The sequence below is a fragment of the Heptranchias perlo genome, chromosome 10 (genome assembly GCF_035084215.1).
Source record: "Heptranchias perlo isolate sHepPer1 chromosome 10, sHepPer1.hap1, whole genome shotgun sequence".
Lineage (NCBI taxonomy): Eukaryota > Metazoa > Chordata > Chondrichthyes > Hexanchiformes > Hexanchidae > Heptranchias > Heptranchias perlo.
This window is the reverse complement of record NC_090334.1, coordinates 82,774,935-82,796,734: the sequence shown is the minus strand read 5'-3', so window position 1 is coordinate 82,796,734 and position 21,800 is coordinate 82,774,935. Positions and strand designations below refer to the sequence as shown.

Below are 21,800 nucleotides of genomic sequence, written 5' to 3'. Positions count from 1 at the left end.
AGTCCAGTAACATAACCACTATGCTACCGTACCCTAGTGGGGTTCAGGTTCAAACCAGAAGGTCCCAGGTTTGATCCCCAATTTGTGCTTAGTCAACTGATCTCAACCAGGCAGCAATTTTGAGCCTTTGTGTCCATTAAAGAAAGAATTGTATTTATATATAGCGCCTTTCATGACCTCAGGATGTCCCAAAGCGCTTCACAGCCATTGAAATACTTTTGAAGTGCAGTCACTGTTGTAATGTAGGAATCACAGCAACCGATTTGCGCACAGCAAGATCCCACAAAAACAGAAATGTGATAATGACCAGATTATCTGTTTTAGTGATGTTGGCTGAGGGATAAATATTGGCCAGGACACCGGGGAGAACTCTCCTGCTCTTCTTCAAATAGTGCCGTGGGATCTTTTACATCTACCTGAGAGGGCAGACAGGGTCTTGGTTTAACATCTCATCCAAAAGGCGGCACCTCCGACAGTGCAGCACTCCCTCAGTACTGCACTGGGGGTGTCAGCCTATATTATGTCCTCAAATCTCTGGAGTGGGACTTGAACCCACAATCTTATGACTCAGAGGCGAAATGACTACCCACTGAGTCACGGCTGAAACCAAACCAGGAACGGTTCTTGTATCTGATCCCCATCCAGTGACCTCTGCTAGAAAGTACATATGCATGTGGACATTGAGTGCAAATAGGGCCAGGGTACATGATAATGCTGCTCATGGTGGAATAGCTCACTTGCTATCTAAGCCCACACCTTTAAGAGTGGCCACGTGGGCAAGATACCTTTGGGCGAACAGTACTCCAGCAAGAGTTAACATATTGAAGAGTGGAGGGGAGAAAATTAATTGGTCAGAACTTTTTGCAACTGAAAGCAAATACTTTTTCTAAGCAGTAAGCACAGACGGCTTAACTGTAGCGATTCAAGGTTCTGTAAAGCTTAGCTGTTATTTATAACAGAGGCGGCTGCAGCATGTCCTTGTACAGATTGTAGTAGAGCTTGCTAATAGGAACAGACTCCTAGGGCCCGATATTAGGAGGGAGGCGGGTTGGCAGCGGGGGGTCGACTGGGCGCGTGGGTAACCCGCCCAGTGAAATTGGTGGGTTTGACACGCGATCATAAGTAAATTGAAGCCACTTACCTTGGCTTCTGGGTTTCGCGCTGGAAAGCTGTGCAGCGGGCAGACTGTGCACCCGCGTCATAGGTTGTCAGCTGGAGGAGCCCTATTTAAAGGGGCAGTCCTCCACTGACTGATGCTGCAGAAAATAGGCAAAATTACAGCATGGAGCATCCCGGGGGAAGGCTGCTCCGAGGTTTAATGATGCCGCACTCCAGGTCTTAGTGGATGGGGTGAGGAGGAGGCGGAGGGAGATTTTCCACATGGCAGACGGGAGGAAGTGATCTGTCTCTGCCACCACGAAGGCCTAGCTCGAGGCGGCAGAGGAGGTCACCAGCACCACCAACATATCACGCACCTGCATACAGGAGGCACTTCAATGACCTAACCAGGTCAGCCGAAGTGAGTATTCTTACTCATTCCCCTACACTCCGTCTGCCACATCACCGCCCCCACCCCACATCTCCTTCTGCACAGCCAACACTACTCTATCACATCACTCCTCACACTCACTGAACCCTCAACCTCCTCTTACCTGCACTTCCTCACCTCCCCGGTACTCATCCCACCACTACCACTCATCCCAGTCCTCATACAATCTCATGGCTCTATCTCATACTCACCCTCTCATGCATCTCTCTCACGGCCAGCCTCACTCAACCTGCCACCACCTGTGCTGCAGCCACAGGGCATACATCACATATGTGCAGTAGGAAGCGTAAGGCAAACGTGTCGTGAGCATGAAGGGGATGCACAAGGGTGTTTGAGGGTTTGTCATGGTTTTTACTTATATTTGATTTCTGATCAACTCACATTACATATTATATTGTCACCTCTACTGCCACGTCTTGGCCATTCTTGACTGGCTTGTGCAATAATGCCCTTTCATGAGGTTCTCCATGAACACCCTTGATGCCACCGGGTCACCCTACAGTGGGTGTATGTGTAGTTCATGACTACTTTGTGCAGGTGCCTGTTGCGCAGCACTGTGTTGTGTAGCTCCACGTGGCGGAGGTGGACGGCGTGCTTGGCGAGGCTGGTAATGTTGCTCGTCCTCCAATGGAGTGATGAATGCAGCTATGGAACCTCCCCGCCCCCCCCCCATCCTGAAGGTGTGAGCGTGAGGGGGTCCGCAAAGTAGGTAAATGTGTTTGGACAGGAGAGTTTAGGGTATGATGTAATAATTTTGAGTGTGGAGACAATGGTTTGGCAGGCAAAACTTTGTCTGAGGTGACAAAGTGCCCTGCTGCAATGAATGAGGTATTCCCCCCAACTGTCAAGGAATCCTCTGCATCTCCCAATGGCAGCTGACTGAAACACGTCTGCAACAACAGGGAGTGTTTCCCACAGCATGGGAAATACGCTGAGGAGAGTCCAAAATCACATCCCTGCTAAAATCTCTTCCCAATGAGGTCTGTCAACGACCTCAAGTACCTAACTATCTAAACTGTCATCCCGCCGGCTTTAATTGCCGGTGGGAGTCCCGCATGTGGGGGCTGTGCGTGCACTGATTCGCGTCATTGGGGAACCCGGAAGTGGGCGGGTTGGAGCCGGGCTCCGGACCCGGTCCGGGATTCCCCAATTTTAGGGACCCCCGCGCCACGAACGCACCCGCTCGGCCATCCTAAGATTGACCCCCTAGTGTACGTGCAGTACAGGAAGTACTGACTGTTCACCCTTGTGTGGTCTGGTGTGTTGGTCAGCTCCTGATCAGGTACGGTACACACCAGTTAAAAACGGGGTAATTTACTCCCATCTGGTACTGCGTGACCCGTGTGTGGCTGTGTCGGTGATAGCTCTCAGCAAAAGAGAACACTTATTACTGCTTTCTACAAACCATGCCTTCAGTTTCCGCCCCCACCTATGCCTCCTCTTCCTGCCTGGTGTCTATCTTTACCCATGTTGAGCTGTCAGTGGTGATTTTTTAATGTGAGCTGTGCTAGTTAAATGCTGTTTTTTTTTTGAAAAAGGAGTTTAAGATTTTTTTTTCGTGATCTGAAGACATTTTTCTGTGTTTTTTTCCACACTGTATCTGGAGTTTTATTGGAGTTTTCATTCCCTTTCATTTAAAAAAAGAGGTTAAATGCAAATGAAGTATGAAAGAGAAATGTGAGAATGAATCTCATGTTTAGAAATTTTCTGATGGGGCAGTGCAGGTGGGAGTTAGTGTGTGTGTGAAATGAGGACGATAAACCAGTGGAGAACTCTACTTTCGGGTGGTTGTGCTAAACCAGCCAAAGGTGAGGCTCTCTGCTCGAGACTAACTCAAGACTGGCTTGAGGGAGTGCTGCATTGTTGGAGATGCTGTCCTTTGTTAAGCCCAAGCCCTGTCCCTCTGTTCATATGGATGTTAAAGATGCCCTGACACTATTTGAAGGCAGGCCTGGAGTTCTCCTGGTGTAAAGAGGACACTTAAGGATGAACCAGGAAACCTCTTGGGTCAAAACAGGGTTCAAAAAATTCCTTTGAGTCAAAATTTAAAACAAAATTCTGTTACTTGGGGGGAAGTCATGGTCGTCACAAAAGTTGTAGGATTTATCAGTGTATTGGGGGGGGAGGGTGCTTAGGGGTGCAATGCAGGCTCACTAGATTGATTCCTGGGATGAGAGGGCTGTCCTATGAGGAGAGATTGAGTAGAATGGGCCTATACTCTCTGGAGTTTAGAAGAATGAGAGGTGATCCCATTGAAACATATAAAATTCTTAGAAGGCTTGACATGGTAGATGCTGAGAAGCTATTTCTCCTGGCTGGAGAGTCGAGAACTAGGGGGCATAGTCTCAAGATAAGGGGTCGGCCATTTAGGACCGAGATGAGGAAAAATTTCTTCACTCAGAGTTGTGAATCTTTGGAATTCTCTACCCCGGAGGGCTGTGGATGCTCAGTTGTTCAGTATATTCAATTGTAAACAATTTTACAACACCAAGTTATAGTCCAGCAATTTTATTTTAAATTCACAAGCTTTCGGAGGCTTCCCCCTTCCTCAGGTGAACGATGTCACATCGTTCACCTGAGGAAGGGGGAAGCCTCCGAAAGCTTGTGAATTTAAAATAAAATTGCTGGACTATAACTCAGTATATTCAAGACAGAGATCGATAGATTTTTGGACTCTAAGGGAATCAAGGGATACGGGGATAGAGCGGGAAAGTAGAGTTGAGGTAGAAGATCAGCCATGATCGTGTTGAATGGCAGAGCAGGCTCGAGGGGCCGTATGGCCTACCCCTGCTCCTATTTCTTATGTTCTTATGGCATCTCACAGCCATGCTCATAAGTCATCAGAAGGTACAAGTCATATTTAATTAATCCTTCTGTCTGTCTCTCTCTCACACACTCACACTCACTCATACAGACACATCATGAAAGATGGTGACCCAAAACACATACAGGTCTGTATGCTCTTGGGGGATTCCTCCCCCCACCCCCGATTCTAACCAAGTTCCTCACCAAGAAAAACCATTTCACCTTTGTGCACTGTAGGGGAGAGAGTTGTAGGATCAAAGTGTTCATCAGAGGGACCCCTGTATTGTCACGACCCAAGGCAGCGGAGGCACCAAAACTCTTCTCTGATCACTCCAGCGACAAAAGTAAAGGGCTTTTTGTCGCTGGCCCTTGTATTGGGTCTGTCACATTGACCCTGGGTTTTGCCACAGCTGGGACAGAATGACAAGAGTCACAAATACAGCCTTGCACCAACTGCAGTGAGGCCAGTTAGGAAATGGTTTAGTGATATAAAATTGATATCCGAATGTTTTTTTTAATATATATTCATTCTCAGGATGTGGGCGAGGCCAGCATTTATTGCCCATCCCTAGCTGCCCTTGAGAAGGTGGTGATGAGCCGCCTTTTTGAACCGCTGCAGTCCGTGTGGTGAAGGTGCTCCCACAGTGCTGTTAGGTCAGGGGTTCCAGGATTTTGACCCAGTGACAATGAAGGAACGGCCGATATAGCCCCATGTCGGGTGGTGTGTGACTTGGAGGGGAACTTGGAGGTGATGGTGTTTCCCATGCACCTGCTGGCCTTGTCCTTCTAGGTGGTAGAGGTCGCGGGTTTGGGAGGTGCTGTCGGAGAAGCCTTGGCGAGCTGCTGCATTGCATCCTGTAGATAGTACACACTGCAGCCACTGTGCGTCAGTAATGGAAGGAGTTGATATTTAAGGTGGTGGTGGTGGTGGGGTGTCGAACAAGCGGACTACTTTGTCCTGGATGGTGTTGAGCTTCATGAGTGTTGCCGTGCAAGTTGATGGAGGCATGGGCTCACCCTTGTGGTCACTGGACTGTAGAGAGATGGTCAGGTACCTCTTGCTGTTTGTTTTAGACGCTAAATTCTTGGCCTTGCTACAGCAAGAAAAGTGAATGGCAAAAATCCATTGATTGAATAAGGTGTTACCTGTGCCCTGCAGTGCTGTCCTGTCAGGGTGGAAATCCGAGCCCTTAGTCGCAACCGCATCAAAATCTGAAACCCTCGGCTTTATTCCCAAGCCCAAGGTGCCCTTCACCACATGGTAATATATATGCTTTCAAGACGCCGCTTATATCATACTGGAATTGTAAAAGACAATAGAGGATAACAGATACCTAGAGAGTAATTGCACACAGGCAATCCTACCCTTGTAACTCAAAGGGCTGGGATGACGTCATAAACCCCCAGAGCAAATGTCGACGTATTTGTTAAGTCATCTGAACCCCAAGGTTGGATTACCACCTATAATGCACTCCCAGCCTTCAAGGAGTTTTAAACTCTCTGTATTTTTAATTTGTTTATGTAAAAATATTAGTCTCTTGATGGATGGTTATATTAGATGTCCCAAGCTAGGCAGTGACATGGAATTTATATAGTGTCTTACCACATCTCTCAAATGTCTCAAAGCATTTCAAATTACCTTGGGGTGCAGTGACTTATGTTGGCAAACGTGGCAGCCATTTTGCACACAGCAAATCCCACAAATAGCGATGAAGTGAATGGTTGGTAAATTTGGACTGTTTAATCAAAGACGTAGGAGCATGAAGACTGATGTGCCTTTGAGGTAGGATCTGCCAGGTTATGGAGTTATTCGGGATGTGAGGGGATGCATTATCCTCCAAATAATGTAAGGCACTAAAAGTTAGCAGTTAAAGCAGTGATCAGAAGCCTGGGATAAGATTAGTTCCTTAAAATCACTGCTATATGTCTCACCCTTTACAGTACATGCTGCAGTTTTGTGCAATTGTGTACATAGAGTTACTTTGAAACTACAGCACAGAAACAGGCCAATTGGCTCAACTGGTCGATACCAGCGTTTATGCTCCACATGAGCCTCCTCCCTTCTTACTTCATCTAACCCTATCAGGATATCCTTCTATTCCTTTCTCACTCGTGTTTATCCAGCTTCCCCTTAACTGCATTTATGTTAGCCGCTTCAACTACTCCTTGTGGTAGTGCGTTCCATATTCTCACCACTCTTTGGGTGAAGAAGTTTCCCCTGAGTTCCTATTGGATTTATTAGCGACTGTTTTATATTGATGACCTTTTGGTTCTGGACTCTCCCACAAGTGGAAATATTTTCTCTACGTTTACCATATCAAACCCTATCATTATCTTAAAGACCTCTATCAGGTCACCCCTCAGCCTTCACTTTTCTAGAGAAAAGAGTCCCAGCCGGTTCAGTCTTTCCCTGATAAGGATATCCTCTCAGTTCTGGTATCATCCTGGTGAATCTTCTCCAATGTCTGTATATCCTTTTTATAATATGGAGACCAGAACTGTGCACAATACTCCAAGTCTGGTCTAAGCAAGGTTTGTTTTTCAATTCTATCCCTCTAGAAATGAACCCTAGTGCATGATTTGCCTTTTTTATGGACTTACTAACCTGCGTTGCTACTTTTAATGATTTGTGTATCGGTACCCCTAGATCCCTTTGCTCCTATATCCCGTTTAAACTCTTATTATCCAAGCAGTATGTGGCCTTCTTATTTCACACTTATCTATATTAAAATTAATTTGCCAATTACACGCCCATTCTGCAAGTTTATTAATGTCCTCTTGCAATTCTCTTGGTTAGGGCAGTTTTATTCCTCTTTAAAATTTGGATATAATTTTTGTGACCTAGAACCATAGAAATATCAGTACAGAAAGAGGCTGTTTGAACCCATCAATGGCCTGTGCTGATGCTGGTTCAACATCAAGGCTACCTACAATAATCCCATTTTCCTGCTCTCTACTCTTCAATATTTTTCCTCTTGAAGAGTTTATCTGATCCCCTCTTAAATTCTGGAATTCCCTTCCTAAACCCCTCTGCCTCTCTACCTCTCTTTCCTCCTTTAAGACGCTCCTTAAAACCTACCTCGTTGACCAACCTTTTGGTTACCTTTGCTAATATCTCCTTTAGCTCAGCATTGACTTTTGCCTCTGTGAAGTGCCATTTGCTACATTAAAGGCGCTCTATATATGCAAGTATTGTTGTAAATGTTGTGTTTGATGCAACCTCAGTAGCCACTTGGGGTGACATATTCCATATTCCAATGACCCTTTCTGTGTAAAAACACTTGTGATTTCCCCTTGGTACCAATCCTACAGTTATGTCCCCCATGTTACTGATTCAGTGACTAATGGAAATAATGTTTCACTATTTACTCCCTCAGATTCTTTCATAAATTTGAATCTATTCTGAATTTCTTCCCCCTGTTGATGCTCTCCTATCCAGTCCTGAAAGTGTGCAGACTGCCCATGTCTTACCCCTCTTTAATGTTGGTATACCAAACTGTTGTGACATACAGCTGACAATTGCCCATTCCCCCCCCCCCCCCACTCCAATTTGCTCTGCCCCTCCAGTGCAGTACTGAGCTTCTGTCTTTTGAATGAGATGTTAAACCGAAACCCTGTATGCCCTTTCATGTGGGTGTAAAAGATCCCATGGCACTATGCAAAGAAGAGCAAGTGTCCAGGCCACCATTTATCCCTTAACTAACGTCATCAAAACAGGCTAACTGGTGATTCATCTCATTTTACTGCATTGTAGGACCTTGCTGTGTGAAGGTTAGCTGTCATGTTTGCAGTTTCAATGCTTCAAATCTAATCCATTGGTTATACAGCGCTTTGGGATGTCCTGAGGATATAACTGAAGGTTCTTTCTTTTCTAGAACAATATAAAATGCAGAGGGCTTTAGACTGGTTGCTGCTTTGTGATTGAATCTGCGTGGATTCTTTCAGTTAATCTCTCCCTTGTACTTTGAAGATGACTACTGATTCCATGTTAAAAGCACAAGTGTCTCGGTGGGTGAATGGATGGCCCAGTGTATTACTGAGCCATATAGTACACAAGGACTTGTGTTCAATCCCTGGTTGATGCTGTCAGCTGATCACAGCCGAGGCAGCAATAAGGGGGCTACAATAGACTGCATGTGGGGTGAGTGCCCAATCCTCCTGGAAAGTCCACATTCACGGACCTGGGATAAGGACTGGGTTTGGTTGGGGGGGGGGTCAGCTGTGATGGTTTTTGTGATCGAATAGCCTGCCTACAACAACAATTTGCATTCATATAGCGCCTTTAATGCAGTAAACTATCCCAAGGTGCTTCACAGGAGCGATTATCAAACAAAATTTTACACCAAGCCACATAAAGAGATATTAAGACAGGAAAGAGGTAGGTTTTAAGGAGCGTCTTAAATGGGGAGAGAGAGGTGGAGAGTCGGAGAGGTTTAGGGAGGGAATTCCAGAGCTTAGGGCCCAGGCAGCTAAAGGCACGGCTGCCAATGGTGGAGCGATTAAAATCGGGGATGTGCAAGAGGCCAGAACTGGAGGAGTGCAGAGATCTCGGAAGGTTGTAGGGCTGGAGGAGGTTACAGAGATAGGAAGGGGCGAGGCCATAAAAGTGCCAGTGAAGCAAGGGCAAGGTACTGGCTGGCTGCTGACACCAACGGAACTGAACCTCAGCGAGTGTTCGGGAGAGGACAGAAAACGGTAAGACATTGGGGGGGGGGGGTGGAATTTATGTTTTTTATTTAAGTCACAACAACATTTCCTTAATGTTCTTACCAAGAGGCCTTTTAATGTGGAACATTATTTGCTCCACCAGGATGGAGGAAGGAAAGTTTTGGGTGGACAAGGTGCACAGCCATGCTGAGTGTGGGGGGGAGGGGATGGGTGGATGTGGGGTTTTTCCCGTTGCCCCCTCCCAAGGCAAAAAGTCGGCGAGGCTTTTTCTTGTTCTTGTGAGGAACAGATGCCTTTTTTAATCCGTGAATTTTTTTTTTAAGGACTCCAGCTGCACAAGGCTCACATCTGAAACATTTTCTACCCTCCGCCTTCGTGTTTGCAGGAGAAACACAAACCAGCGTTTGCTGCAGGCCCTCGATCACATTTCACTGCCTGGCTTTTCATTCATTTTCAAGAGAATTTTTCTTAATTAGAGAAATTGAAATTCCACAAGAGAACTGAAGGTTTTTTTTTGCTTGGGAATAGGGATCATGCAGTTTTAATGAGACTGGGAATCGTTTGCACTGAAGCACGGGAGGAGCTGAATGAGAAGCAGTCACAGACCCGCTGTCTGGTAAAGTTCTTTTCAGACGCTGGTCAGATTAGCTTGAAGTGCCTTAGCGTCCAACTAACCCGACAGGAGCCTTAAACCAGACTGTAGAAAGTCATCCAGCTGCGATTACCGTCACGGGACGGAAGAAGGTGGCCAGCCCCGCATCGGGCGGTTGGGCAGGTTTTATGCTGCTCAGAGCACAGAGATGGCTGATGCCTCTCTAAGTTACTGCGCTGGAGGTAGCTCACAGGAAGTATGACAGAGGCTGAAAATGTAAATTCTTGCCTCAGTTGGTGCAGCAAAGCCCCCACCAATTTCTCTTTATTCCTCCCCCCCACTGCCTTCTTGAAGGAGTACAACAACAACAACTTGCATTTATATAGCACCTGTAACGTAATAAAACGTCCCAAGGTGTTTCACAGGAGTGTAATCAGATGAAATTTGACACCGAGCCACATAAGGAGAATAGGACAGGTTGGTCAAAGAGGTAGGTTTTAAGGACGGTCTTAAAGGAGGCAGAGAGGTTTAGGGAGGGAATTCCAGAGCTTAGGACGAGACAGCTGAAGGCAAGGTCGCTAATGGTGGAGTGATGGAAATCGGGAATGCGCAAGAGGCCAGAATAGGAGGAGCGCAGAGATCTCAGAGGGTTGTAGGGCTGGAGGAGGTTACAGAGACAGGGTGAGGTGAGGCCGTGGAGGGATATGAACATGAGAATAAGAGTTTTAAATCCGAGACGTTACCGGACCGGGAGCCAATGTAGCTCATCGAGCACAGGGGTGATGATTGTGCGACTGTACCTCACTCAAGTGGCCATTACTTGTGAGTGTCGAGTGGCTACTTGACCATCTGGACATCGCAGTTGAACCTTACCTTGCCCTCACCTCATCTACACACATCCAGGAGTCATTGGCTAGTGATCCGTAACAGGAGCCCGAGCTGATTTCCTCTCTTCCCTCTCCAACTCAGCGGTGCTCAGCCCAGTAATAACACTCTATCTGCTACCCTGGCTGAAATCTAATTTGGCACGGACTGGGGAACAAACTGGTGTCTTTCCCCGTCTGTGATTCAGCTACTCACTGGATAAACTCCCATAGCCATTGGGGCAGCACCTGCCAAATTACTTTTCTTGTCCACAGTTTTTGCATCAGCAGCCAGTGCAGACCCTCTGCCCGCCCCCCCCCCCCCCCCATCAACATTGGGGGCAAGTCACAGTCACAAGTTTTAAACAGCTGCATATGTTTCTGTGCAAAATCCACCACTCTGTGAAAATAGGGTGGATTCCAGTGCACTGCGAGCCCCAGAAATCACAGTATAAAGGAGGCACTCTGTCCCCCCCGTACCGGGATCGACCTCCGTCACCCCCCCCCGCCCCCCGTACCGGGATCGACCTCCGTCCCCCCCCGCCCCGTACCGGGATCGACCTCCGTCCCCCCCCCACCCGGTACCGGGATCGACGTCCCCCCCCCCCCCACCGTCCCCCGTACCGGGATCGACCCCCGTCCGTGTGTCCCCCCCCCCCCGACACCGGATCGACCTCCGTTCCCCCCCCCCCCCCCCCCCCCCCCCCCCCCCCCCCCAACCGTACCGGGATCGACCTCCGTTCCCCCCCCCCATTTTGAACTATTCACTAAAGCTTCTTGTTCCCACTGAACAGGATTCTATCTTTTATGTTAGTTTAACATTTTTTGTTATGTGTTTTTCTTAAAAAGAAAAGACTTTTAGAACTTGCGTTCCCTTCAGCGGGCTATTAGCAGCAGTTAGTGTCTGCTGGGCAGTCGAGCCTGCTGTCCTGATGTAATACTCGGGGGAGTCTTTAATAGATGTTCAGTGTCGAGTAAGCTACATCTAGGGAGAGGAAAGGGAACCAGCGTGGGGCCACTTGATAATGGCATTCGATTGTGCTGTAGGGCTGCAGTTAATCTTCCTCGCTTTTATTTTCTCATTCCCTGCATCTCTACATAAACTGTTCTGGTCCATGCTGGTGTTTGTGACCTGTGTGACTGGTGGATTCGTTAAGTAACTCCCATAACTTACAATATAATTATAACTTAGAGTTCAGTGCTCAGTTCTGGTCTCCATATTACAAAAAGGATATAGAGGCACTGGAGAAGGTACAAAAAAGATTCACAAGGATGACACCAGAACTGAGAGGATATACCCATCAGGAAAGACTGGGGCTTTTTTCTCTAGAAAAGAGAAGGCTGAGGGGTGACCTGATAGAGGTCTTTAAAATTATGAAAGGGTTTGATAGGGTGGATGCGGAGAAGATGTTTCCAATTGTGGGGGCGACCAGACCTAGGGTCCATAAATATAAGATAGTCACTAATAAATCTAACAGAGAATTCAGGAGAAACTTCTTTACCCAGAGAGTGGAGAGAATGTGGAACTTGCTACCATAAGGAGTAGTTGAGGCAAATAGCACAGATGCATTTAAGGGGAAGCTAGATAAGTACATGAGGGGGAAAGGAATAGAAGGATATGCTGTTAGGGTAAGATGAAGAAAGGAGGGAGGAGGCTTGTGTGGAGCATAAACACCGGCATAGACCATTTGGGCCGACTGGCCTGTTTCTGTGCTGTAAAGTTCCATGTGATTCTGTGTAACTTCACGAGGTGGGGGTATGTAAAATGCCTATATTTTTGAAGCAAGTGCCCCGATTTTAACTCTGGGCAGGAGTATGGCTGGCGGGGGGGGGGGGGGGGGGGGGTGGGATCAATGGGGGTGGGAAAAGCCCACGATGTGCTGGGGGGAGGCTCGGACCATTTTAACTCCAGGTCCTCATTTAAAATAATCAAACGTTGACACCCGCCTCAGTCCGGTGGGAATGGTGAGGGGACTGGTGGGCGGGATTTTGGGCAGCAGGAGACTCCCATGCATGCCCAAGAGAATGATTCCCCAGTGTAAGGTGGGTTGTTGAGAAGGGGGTCTGGGGATGGGGGAGGCCCAATGTTTCTCACTTACCTGGCCCTCTTCTGGCGGTAATGATGACTCTGTCACTGCTGCGATTGGCAGCAAAAAACATGTCGGGGTCCGTATTACGTCATTGCACCCTGACATTTAAATATCGACGAGGCCCCCGCCTGCGTGCATCAGGTGGCCTTGACGTTGCCAAAAAACCTGGGAGTTAAAATGGCAGTCGGTGCAAACTCATCGGGAACGCCGCGTGTAGTGCTCGAGCTCCAATTTAACCCTTGGCTTGCCCCTTCTCACCAGGCACGCCAGGTTAAAATCATACCATAGAATCAGACTTCAGGAGGACAGAGACAGACTGGTGAAATGGGCAGACACATGGCAGATGAAGTTTAATGCAGAGAAGTGTGAAGTGATTCATACTGCAGAAAGCCTAGAGGAGTACAGAAAGTACAGGGATGACATAAAAAAGGAAATAAGGAAAGCAAAGAGAGGGCATGAAAAAATATTAGCTGGTAAGATTAAAGAAAAACCAAAGATGTTTTATCAGTACATTAAGAACAAGAGGAGAGCTAAGGAAGAGGTGGGACCTATCAGGGATGATAAGGGTAACTTGTGTGTAGAAGCAGAGGATGTGGGTAGGGTTTTAAATGAATATTTTGTCTCCGTATTCACAAAGGAAAGGGATGATCCGGACATAGTAGTTAAAGAGGAGAGGTGTGAAATATTGGATAAGGTAAACATAACGAGAGAGGAAGTAATAGAGGGACTGGAATCCTTGGAAGTTGATAAGTCACCAGGGCCGGATGGATTGTTTCCTAGGCTATTGAAGGAAGACAGGGAGGAAATAGCGGATGCTCTGAGGATCATTTTCCAATCCTCACTAGATACAGGGGAGATACTGGAGGACTGCAAACGTAGTACCATTGTTTAAAAAGGGTACGAGGGAAAGGCTGAACAATTATAGGCCGGTCAGTCTTACCTCAGTGGTGGGCAAACTATTAGAATCAATACTGAGAGATGGAATAAACTGAGAAGGAGGCCATTCGGCCCATTGTACCTTTGCCGGTTCTTTGAAAGAGCTATCCAATTAGTCCCACTCCCCTGCTCTTCCCCCGTGGCCCTGCAAATTTTTCCCCTTCAAGTATTTATCCAATTCCCTTTTGAAATTTATTATTGAATCTGCTTCCACCGCCCTTTCAGGCAGCGCATTCCAGATCATAACAACTCACGGTGTAAAAAAATTTGCCTAAGTTTTTCATCACTGCTCCTCTCGCTAAGGCGGAACCCGAACCCCTCGATTAGATTCCAGCCTGTAACTCACCCCCGGGTATCTGTTATTCTATATATAAACCCCCCGAACCCCTCGATTAGATTCCAGTCTGTAACTCACTCCCGGGTATTTGTTATTCTATATAGAATCATCCAGCACAGAAGGAACCCATTCGACCCATCATGCCCGTGCTGAATCCTTGAAAGATCTATCCAATTAGTCCCACTCCCATGCTCCCCAATCCAGTTCCCTTTTGAAAATTACTATTGAATCTGCTTCCACTGCCCTTTCAGGCCGTGCATTCCAGATCACAACGTAAATTTTTTTTCCTCATCTCACCTCCAGCTCTTTTGCAAGTTACCATAAATCTGGTTACCGACCCCTTTGCCACTGGAAACAGTTTCTCTTTATTTACTCTATCAAAACCCTTTATGATTTTGAACACCTCTATCAAATCTCCCCTTACCCTTCTCTGCTCCAAGGAGAACAACCCTAGTTTCTCAGGTCTATCCACATAACTGAAGTCCCTCATCCCTCGCACCATTCCAGTAAATCTCCTCTGTACCCTCTCTAAGACCATGACATTCTTCCTAAAGTGTGGTGCCCAGAATTGGCCACAATACTCCAGCAGAGGCCTAACCAGTGTTTTATAAAGGTTTAGCATAACTTTCTTGCTTTTGTACTCTATGCCTCTATTTATAAAGCTAAGGATGCCTTTTTACCAGCCTTCTCAACCTGTCCTGCCACCTTCAGAGATTTGTGTCTGTGTACCCCCAGGTCTCACTGTTCCTGCACCACATTTAAAATTGTACCATTTAGTTTATATTACCTCTCCTCTTTCTTCCTATCAAACCAGAGAACCATAGAAAAGATACAGCACAGAAGGGGGCCATTCGGCCCATCGTGTCTGCGCCGGCTCGAAGAACAACCAGGTGCCCATTCTAATCCCAACTTCCAGCACCTGGTCCGGAGCCCTGCAGCTTACAGCACTTTAGGTGCAGGTCCAGGTACTTTTTAAAAGAATTGAGGGTCCTTGCCTCTACCACCAATTCGGCAGCAAATTCCATCCTTTGGGTAAAAAAGTTTTTCCTTGTGTCCCCTCTAATCCTTCCGCCAATCAGTTTAAATCTATGTTCTCTAGTTCTTGAACTCTCCGCTAGGGGAAACAGGTACTTCCTGTCTACTCTATCTAGGCCTCTCATAATTTTGTACACCTCAATCAAGTCTCCCCTCAGCCTCCTCTGCTCCAAGGAAATCAACCCCAGCCTATCCAATCTCTCCTCGTAGCTGCAATTTTCAAGCCCTGGCAACATTCTTGTAAATCTTCTTTGCACTCTCTCCAGAGCAATTACGTCCTTCCTGTAATGTGGTGACCAGAACTGCGCACAATACTCCAGCTGTGGCCTTACCATCGTTTTATACAATTCCATCATTACATCCCTGCTTTTGTATTCTATACCTCGGCTAATAACGGAGAGCATTCCGTATGCCTTCTTCACAACTTTATCTACCGATATTGCCACCTTCAGGGACCTGTGCACATGCACTCCAAGGTCTCTCACTTCCCCTACCCCCTCAATATATTCCCATTTATTGTGTTTTCCCTTTTACTGTTTGCCCTCCCTAAGTGCATTACCTCACACTTCTCCAGGTTGAACTCCATTTGCCACTTTTCCGCCCACTGCACCAACCCATTGATATCTTCTTGGAGTCTACAGCTATCCTCTTCACTATCAACTATACGGCCAGTTTTTGTGTCGTCTGAGCCCTGTGGCACACGACTGGAAACAGATTTCCATTCGCAAAGACATCCATCGACTTTTATCCTTCGTTTCCTGTTACTGAGCCAATTTTGGATCCAATTTGCCACAATTCCCTGTATCCCATGGGCTTTTACCTTTCTGACCAGTCTGCCATGTGGGACCTTGTCAAATGCCTTACTAAAATCCATGTAGACAACATCCACTGCACTACCCTCACAATCCTCCTTGTCACTTCCTCAAAGATTCAATCAGATTTGTAAGGCATGACCTTCCCTGAACAAATTCATGCTGACTATCCCTGATTAAACCATGCCTTTCCAAGTGACAGTTTATTCCATCTCTCAGTATTGATTTTAATAGTTTGCCCACCACCGAGGTAAGACTGACCGGCCTATAATTGTTCAGCCTTTCCCTCGTACCCTTTTTAAACAACGGTACGACGTTTGCAGTCTTCCAGTCCTCCGGTACCTCCTCTGTATCTAGTGAGGATTGGAAAATGATCCTCAGAGCATCCGCTATTTCCTCCCTGTCTTCCTTCAATAGCCTAGGAAACAATCCATCCGGCCCTGGTGACTTATCAACTTCCAAGGATTCCAGTCCCTCCAGTACTTCCTCTCTCGTTATGTTTACCTTATCCAATATTTCACACCTCTCCTCTTTAACTACTATGTCCGGATCATCCCTTTCCTTTGTGAATACGGAGACAAAATATTCATTTAAAACCCTACCCACATCCTCTGCTTCTACACACAAGTTACCCTTATCATCCCTGATAGGTCCCACCTTTTCCTTAGCTCTCCTCTTGTTCTTAATGTACTGATAAAACATCTTTGGTTTTTCTTTAATCTTACCAGCTAATATTTTTTCATGCCCTCTCTTTGCTTTCCTTATTTCCTTTTTTATGTCATCCCTGTACTTTCTGTACTCCTCTAGGCTTTCTGCAGTATGAATCACTTCACACTTCTCTGCATTAAATTTCATCTGCCATGTGTCTGCCCATTTCACCAGTCTGTCTATATCCTCCTGAAGTCTGTTACTATCCTCCACATTATTTACTGCATTTCTGAGTTGCGTGTCATCTGCAAACTTTGAAATTATACCCTGTACACCCAAGTCCAGGTCATTAATATATATCAAAAAAAGCAGAGGTCCTAATACCGACCCCTGGGGATCAACTCTGTATAAGTAAGTATGAAAAACAGCTGTTCACCACTACTCTCTTTTCTGTCCCTTAGCCATGGTGTGCTTTACTACAAGTCTCTCTTGATTTAAAAGGAAATTGGAAGAAGTTTTTGAAAAGGAAGAATACGAAAGGATATGGAGAAAAAAAAACATCCGAACCCCTCGATTAGATTCCAACCTGTAACTTAATCCCGGGTATCTGTTATTCTATACATAAACCCCCCGAACCCCTCGATTAGATTCCAGCCTGTAACTTAATCCCGGGTATCTGTTATTCTATACATAAACCACCCGAACCCCACGATTAGATTCCAGCCTGTAACTTAATCCCGGGTATCTGTTATTCTATACATAAACCACCCGAACCCCACGATTAGATTCCAGCCTGTAACTTAATCCTGGGTATCTGTTATTCTGTACATAAACCACCCGAACCCCACGATTAGATTCCAGCCTGTAACTTAATCCCGGGTATCTGATATTCCATATATAAACCACCCGAACCCCTCGATTAGGTTCCAGCCTGTAACTCACTTCCAGTTATCTGTTATTCTGTATAGAATCATAGAATGATACAGCACAGAAGGAGGCCATTCGGCCCGTCATGCCCGTGCCAGCTCCTTGAAAGAGCAATCCAATTAGTCCCACTCCCATGCTCCCCAATCCAATTCCCTTTTGAAAATTATTATTGAATCTGCGTCCACCACCCTTTCAGGCAGAGCGTTCCAGATCATAACAACTCGCTGCATAAATTTTGTTTCCTCATGTCGCCTCTGGCTCTTTTGCCGATCATCTTAAATCTGTGTCCTCTGGTTACTGATGCCTCTGCCACTGGAAACAGTTTCTCCTTATTTACTCTATCAAAACCCTTCATGATTTTGAACACCTCTATCAAATCTCCCCTTAGCCTTCACTGCTTCAAGGAGAACAACCCTAGTTTCTCTAGCCTCTCCACATAACTGAAGTCCCTCATCCCTGGTACCATTCTAGTAAATCTCTTCTGCACCCTCTCTAAGACCTTGACATCCTACCTAAGGTGTGGTGCCCAGAATTGGCCACAATACACTAGCTGAGGCCTAACCAGTGTTTTATAAAGGTTTAGCATAACTTCCTTGCTTTTGTACTCTATGCCTCTAATTATAAAGCCCAGGGTGCCATATGCTTTTTTTACCAGCCTTCTCAACCTGTCCTGCCACCTTGAAAGATTTGTATATGTGCACCCCCAGGTGTCTCTGTTCCTGCACCCCCTTTAAAATTTACCATTTAGTTTATATTGCCTCTCCTCATTCTTCCTATCAAAATGAATCACTTCACACTTCTCTTTGTTAAATTTCATCTGCCATGTGTCTGCCCATTTCACCAGTCTGTCTATGTCCTCCTGAAGTCTGTTACTTTCCTCCTCATTGTTTACTACATATCCGAGTTTCGTGTCATCTTTGAAATTGGGTATGGGAAAATAAACACCTGAACCTCTCGATTAGATTCCATCCAGTAACTCACTCTTTTGTATCTGTTACTCTATTTTTTATAATTGAAATAAATTTCTTGCACCAGTTTTTGAAGTGCACTCTGATCTCGCTCTTGTGTGTATGGAAATGCTGACTGTGGCTTTCTTTTGAGGAAGGCCCCTTCTGGCAGGATTAATGCGCAACATAATGGGGCCGTTTAAAAAGCTGGCTCTCTTCAAAAACTCAAGAGTCTAATCCATTCACGGTGTACAGCTTCGATTTCAAAACAAGGTATGGTCCTGTTGTACCTGCAGCTGGGTTAAAGCTGTGTTCAATTACTGTGATATTTCACTGCTGTCCCCCGGAGCATGGGCCCAAAGAGAAAATCAGGATCACTACACCTGCTGAGAATTAATCATCGGCCCATTCACTGAAGCAGTGTCAACATCAATAGGAGGCATTTAGATGTTGAAACTTTCACTCTGCACTGTACGAAATTTCCCTCATTTGCCCTCCCAAAAAATAAAGCCAGTTTTTAAAAAAAAGGAAAGTTGTTGGTTTATTCCAATGGTGGGGAGAGTGTAGATATTTTTGTTACTTTAGCCTTTGGAATTTGAGGGATAAACAGGATGTTGGAGGGGATCGTATTCCAGTTCCTTTACTGTCTGTTGGCTACAGTCTCGCGATTGAGCCATCCCGTTGAAATTGTTGCACAGTTCCCCTCGGATCTCAATTGATGAGTGCGTTGCACAGCGCGATATCGAGCCTGACAGACTGGTAGTTCCCTGGTCTCCACCGAGTTAGCCCATCTCAGCAGGGATGGCAATGGGGATAACAGGTGTTCCCCTTGGAGAAATCAGCCAGGGATCCTGCTCCTGGACACTAACCGCTGGCCCTGTTTAGAAAGTTTGTGTGTGAACGAGGCGTGAGGACAGAGCTGGCTTGACCTTGAAAACCCACTGTGAGTGGGCCGGCCCACACTCAGCTGTTGAGGGACCCACTCGAAGATGTCCAACCAGGTGAAACACCAGAACGCAGCCAGTGCCCGTGAAATCACATGGCGCCCTGCCACCCTCATAGCCTCGCCCCACCCTATTTCTGTAACCTCCCCCAGCCCTACAACCCTCTGAGATCTCTGCGCTCCTCCAATTCTGGCCTCTTAGGCATCCCCAATTTCTTTCGCTCCACCATTGGCGGCCATGCCTTCAGCTGCCTAGGACCTAAGCTCTGGAATTCCCTCCCTAACCCTCTCTACCTCTCTCTCCTCCTTTAAGACACTCCTTAAAACCTGCCTCTTTGACCTCTTTTGGTCACCTGTCCTAATATCTCCTTGTTTGACAATGTGTCAACTTTTGTCTGATAACGCTCCTGTGAAGCGCCTTAGGACATTTTATTATGTTAAAAGGTGCTATATAAATGCATTTTGTTGTTGAATGAGACCAACTAGCAGAGCACACACTGGCTATCTTTAGACCTTCAGTACATGAACTGAAAATGGATTTTTATTCTATCTCCTTGCAGGGGCTGATCCTCAGAAAGGTGAACTGGACCTGAATGGCATCGATGACAGTGAAATCGATAGGGTAAGCACATTCTGCAATCATTGTGCCTGGAAATACGAGATTGTAGATCACCTCCTGTACAAAAGAAAGGGTAACACAAAAGCAGTTCTCTTGCCATCTGCACCAGCTAGGTCAGAGAATCTGGTTTCAGCACTGTAATCACAGTTGATGGTTTCTCTTTTCTTTTTGTCGGCACTCATTTGGGAAAAGTAACTTTATACAATAGTTTATTGTTACTCATTCAAAATAATATATCAAGATGAAAAAGTGTTGTGGGATCAGAATGGGACCTGGGTTCTAGTCCAGCCTGGACAGATGAGGTGTAAATCCTTACTTGCTCTCCGTCTCACGCCCGCTCTCCGTCGCACGCCCGCTCTCCGTCTCACGCCCACTCTCCGTCTCACGCCCACTCTCACGTTCTCTCTCCGTCTCACGCACTCTCCCCATCTCACGCTCACTCTCACGAGCTCTCTCCGTCTCGCGTGCTCGCGGCCGCTCTCCGTCTCACGCTCGGTCACCCTCTCATGCCTGTTGTGGGAAAAGGAAATTTTGCATTAAGCCAGTCACAGGTGTTTTTCCGAATTTGATATTGAAGTTTTTGGCTGGTACAGTGCAGAGGGAGCTTTACTCTGTATCTAACCTGTGCTGTACCTGCCCTGGGAGTGTTTGATGGGACAGTGCAGAGGGAGCTTTACTCTGTATCTAACCTGTGCTGTACCTGCCCTGGGAGTGTTTGATGGGACAATGTAGAGGGAGCTTTACTCTGTATCTAACCTGTGCTGTACCTGCCCTGGGAGTGTTTGATGGGACAGTGTAGAGGGAGCTTTACTCTGTATCTAACCCGTGCTGTACCTGCCCTGGGAGTGTTTGATGGGACAGTGTAGAGGGAGCTTTACTCTGTACCTAACCCGTGCTGTACCTGTCCTGGGAGTGTTTGATGGGACAGTGTAGAGGGAGCTTTACTCTGTATCTAACCCATGCTGTACCTGCCCTGGGAGTGTTTGATGGGACAGTGTAGAAGGAACTTTACTCTCTATCTAACCTGTACCGTACCTGCCCTGGGAATGCTTGGTACTGACACTGGGTAGGAGTATGATTCATTCTCTTGGTTTACAATCTTACAGCATCATTCAGAAGTTTTGGATTTTGATGGTATGGTTTGTGGTGGAGCCAGAGACATGGCACAGTGCTACGGTGGGGCTTTGCTATTGTGACTCCCTACTTTGTGAGATGGAAGTCGGGGTGAGCAAAAGTCCAGATAGAAAAGGCAGAAGGGGAGTCTTTGCACCACCCACGATTTTTGCTCCTCCTAACAGCTAGTTACGATTCGGAATTGTCAGGCCTGCAAGCAGGTCACCTGCCTGCTACTCTGCTGCCCGTATCCTTACTCGCACCAAGTCCCGTTCACCCATCACCCCTGTGCTTGCTGACCTACTTTAGCTCCTGGTCCGGCAATACCTCGATTTTAAAATTCTCATCCTTGTTTTCAAATCCCTCATGGCCTTGCCCCTCTCCCTATCTCTGTAACCTCCTCCAGCCCTACAACCGTTCAAGATCTCTGCGCTCCTCCAATTCTGGCCTCTTGCACATCCCCGATTTTAATCGCTCCACCATTGGTGGCCGTGCCTTCAGCTGTCTAAGCCCTAAGCTCTGGAATTCCCTCCCTAAACCTCTCTACCTCTCTCTCCTCCTTTAAGATGCTCCTTCAAACCTACCTCTTACACCAAGCTTTTGGTCACCTGTCCTAATATCTCTTTATGCGGCTTGGTGTCAGATTTTGTTTGATAATCGCTCCTGGGTCACCTTACTACGTTAAAGGTGCTTTATAAATACAAGTTGTTGTAGTTGTAGTAGTAGTTTAATGGGACTTTGGCACAAAGTCACACCAAATGTCTGTTGGCATCATGTCTTCATTTATCCTTCAGAAAGTAGTGTAACGAGGCTCTTTCATATTAGCCATTTGAAGGTTTTTTTAAGTTCATTTATGGGATGTGGGCTTCGCTGGCAAGGCCAACATTTATTGCCCATCCCTAATTGCCCCTTGAGA

At 46.5% G+C, this 21,800-nt stretch overlaps 1 protein-coding gene across 2 annotated transcripts in view; it reads left to right on the top strand.

Annotated features, from left to right (window-relative positions):
* Window positions 1-21,800, top strand: part of brf1b (BRF1 RNA polymerase III transcription initiation factor subunit b) — a 366,821-nt gene that overhangs the window by 264,442 nt on the left and 80,579 nt on the right. For both annotated transcript variants that reach the window (XM_067992099.1, XM_067992100.1), the window contains one exon: window positions 19,713-19,774. In XM_067992099.1, the coding sequence (XP_067848200.1) occupies window positions 19,713-19,774 (62 nt within the window). The remainder of the gene's footprint in view (window positions 1-19,712; window positions 19,775-21,800) is intronic.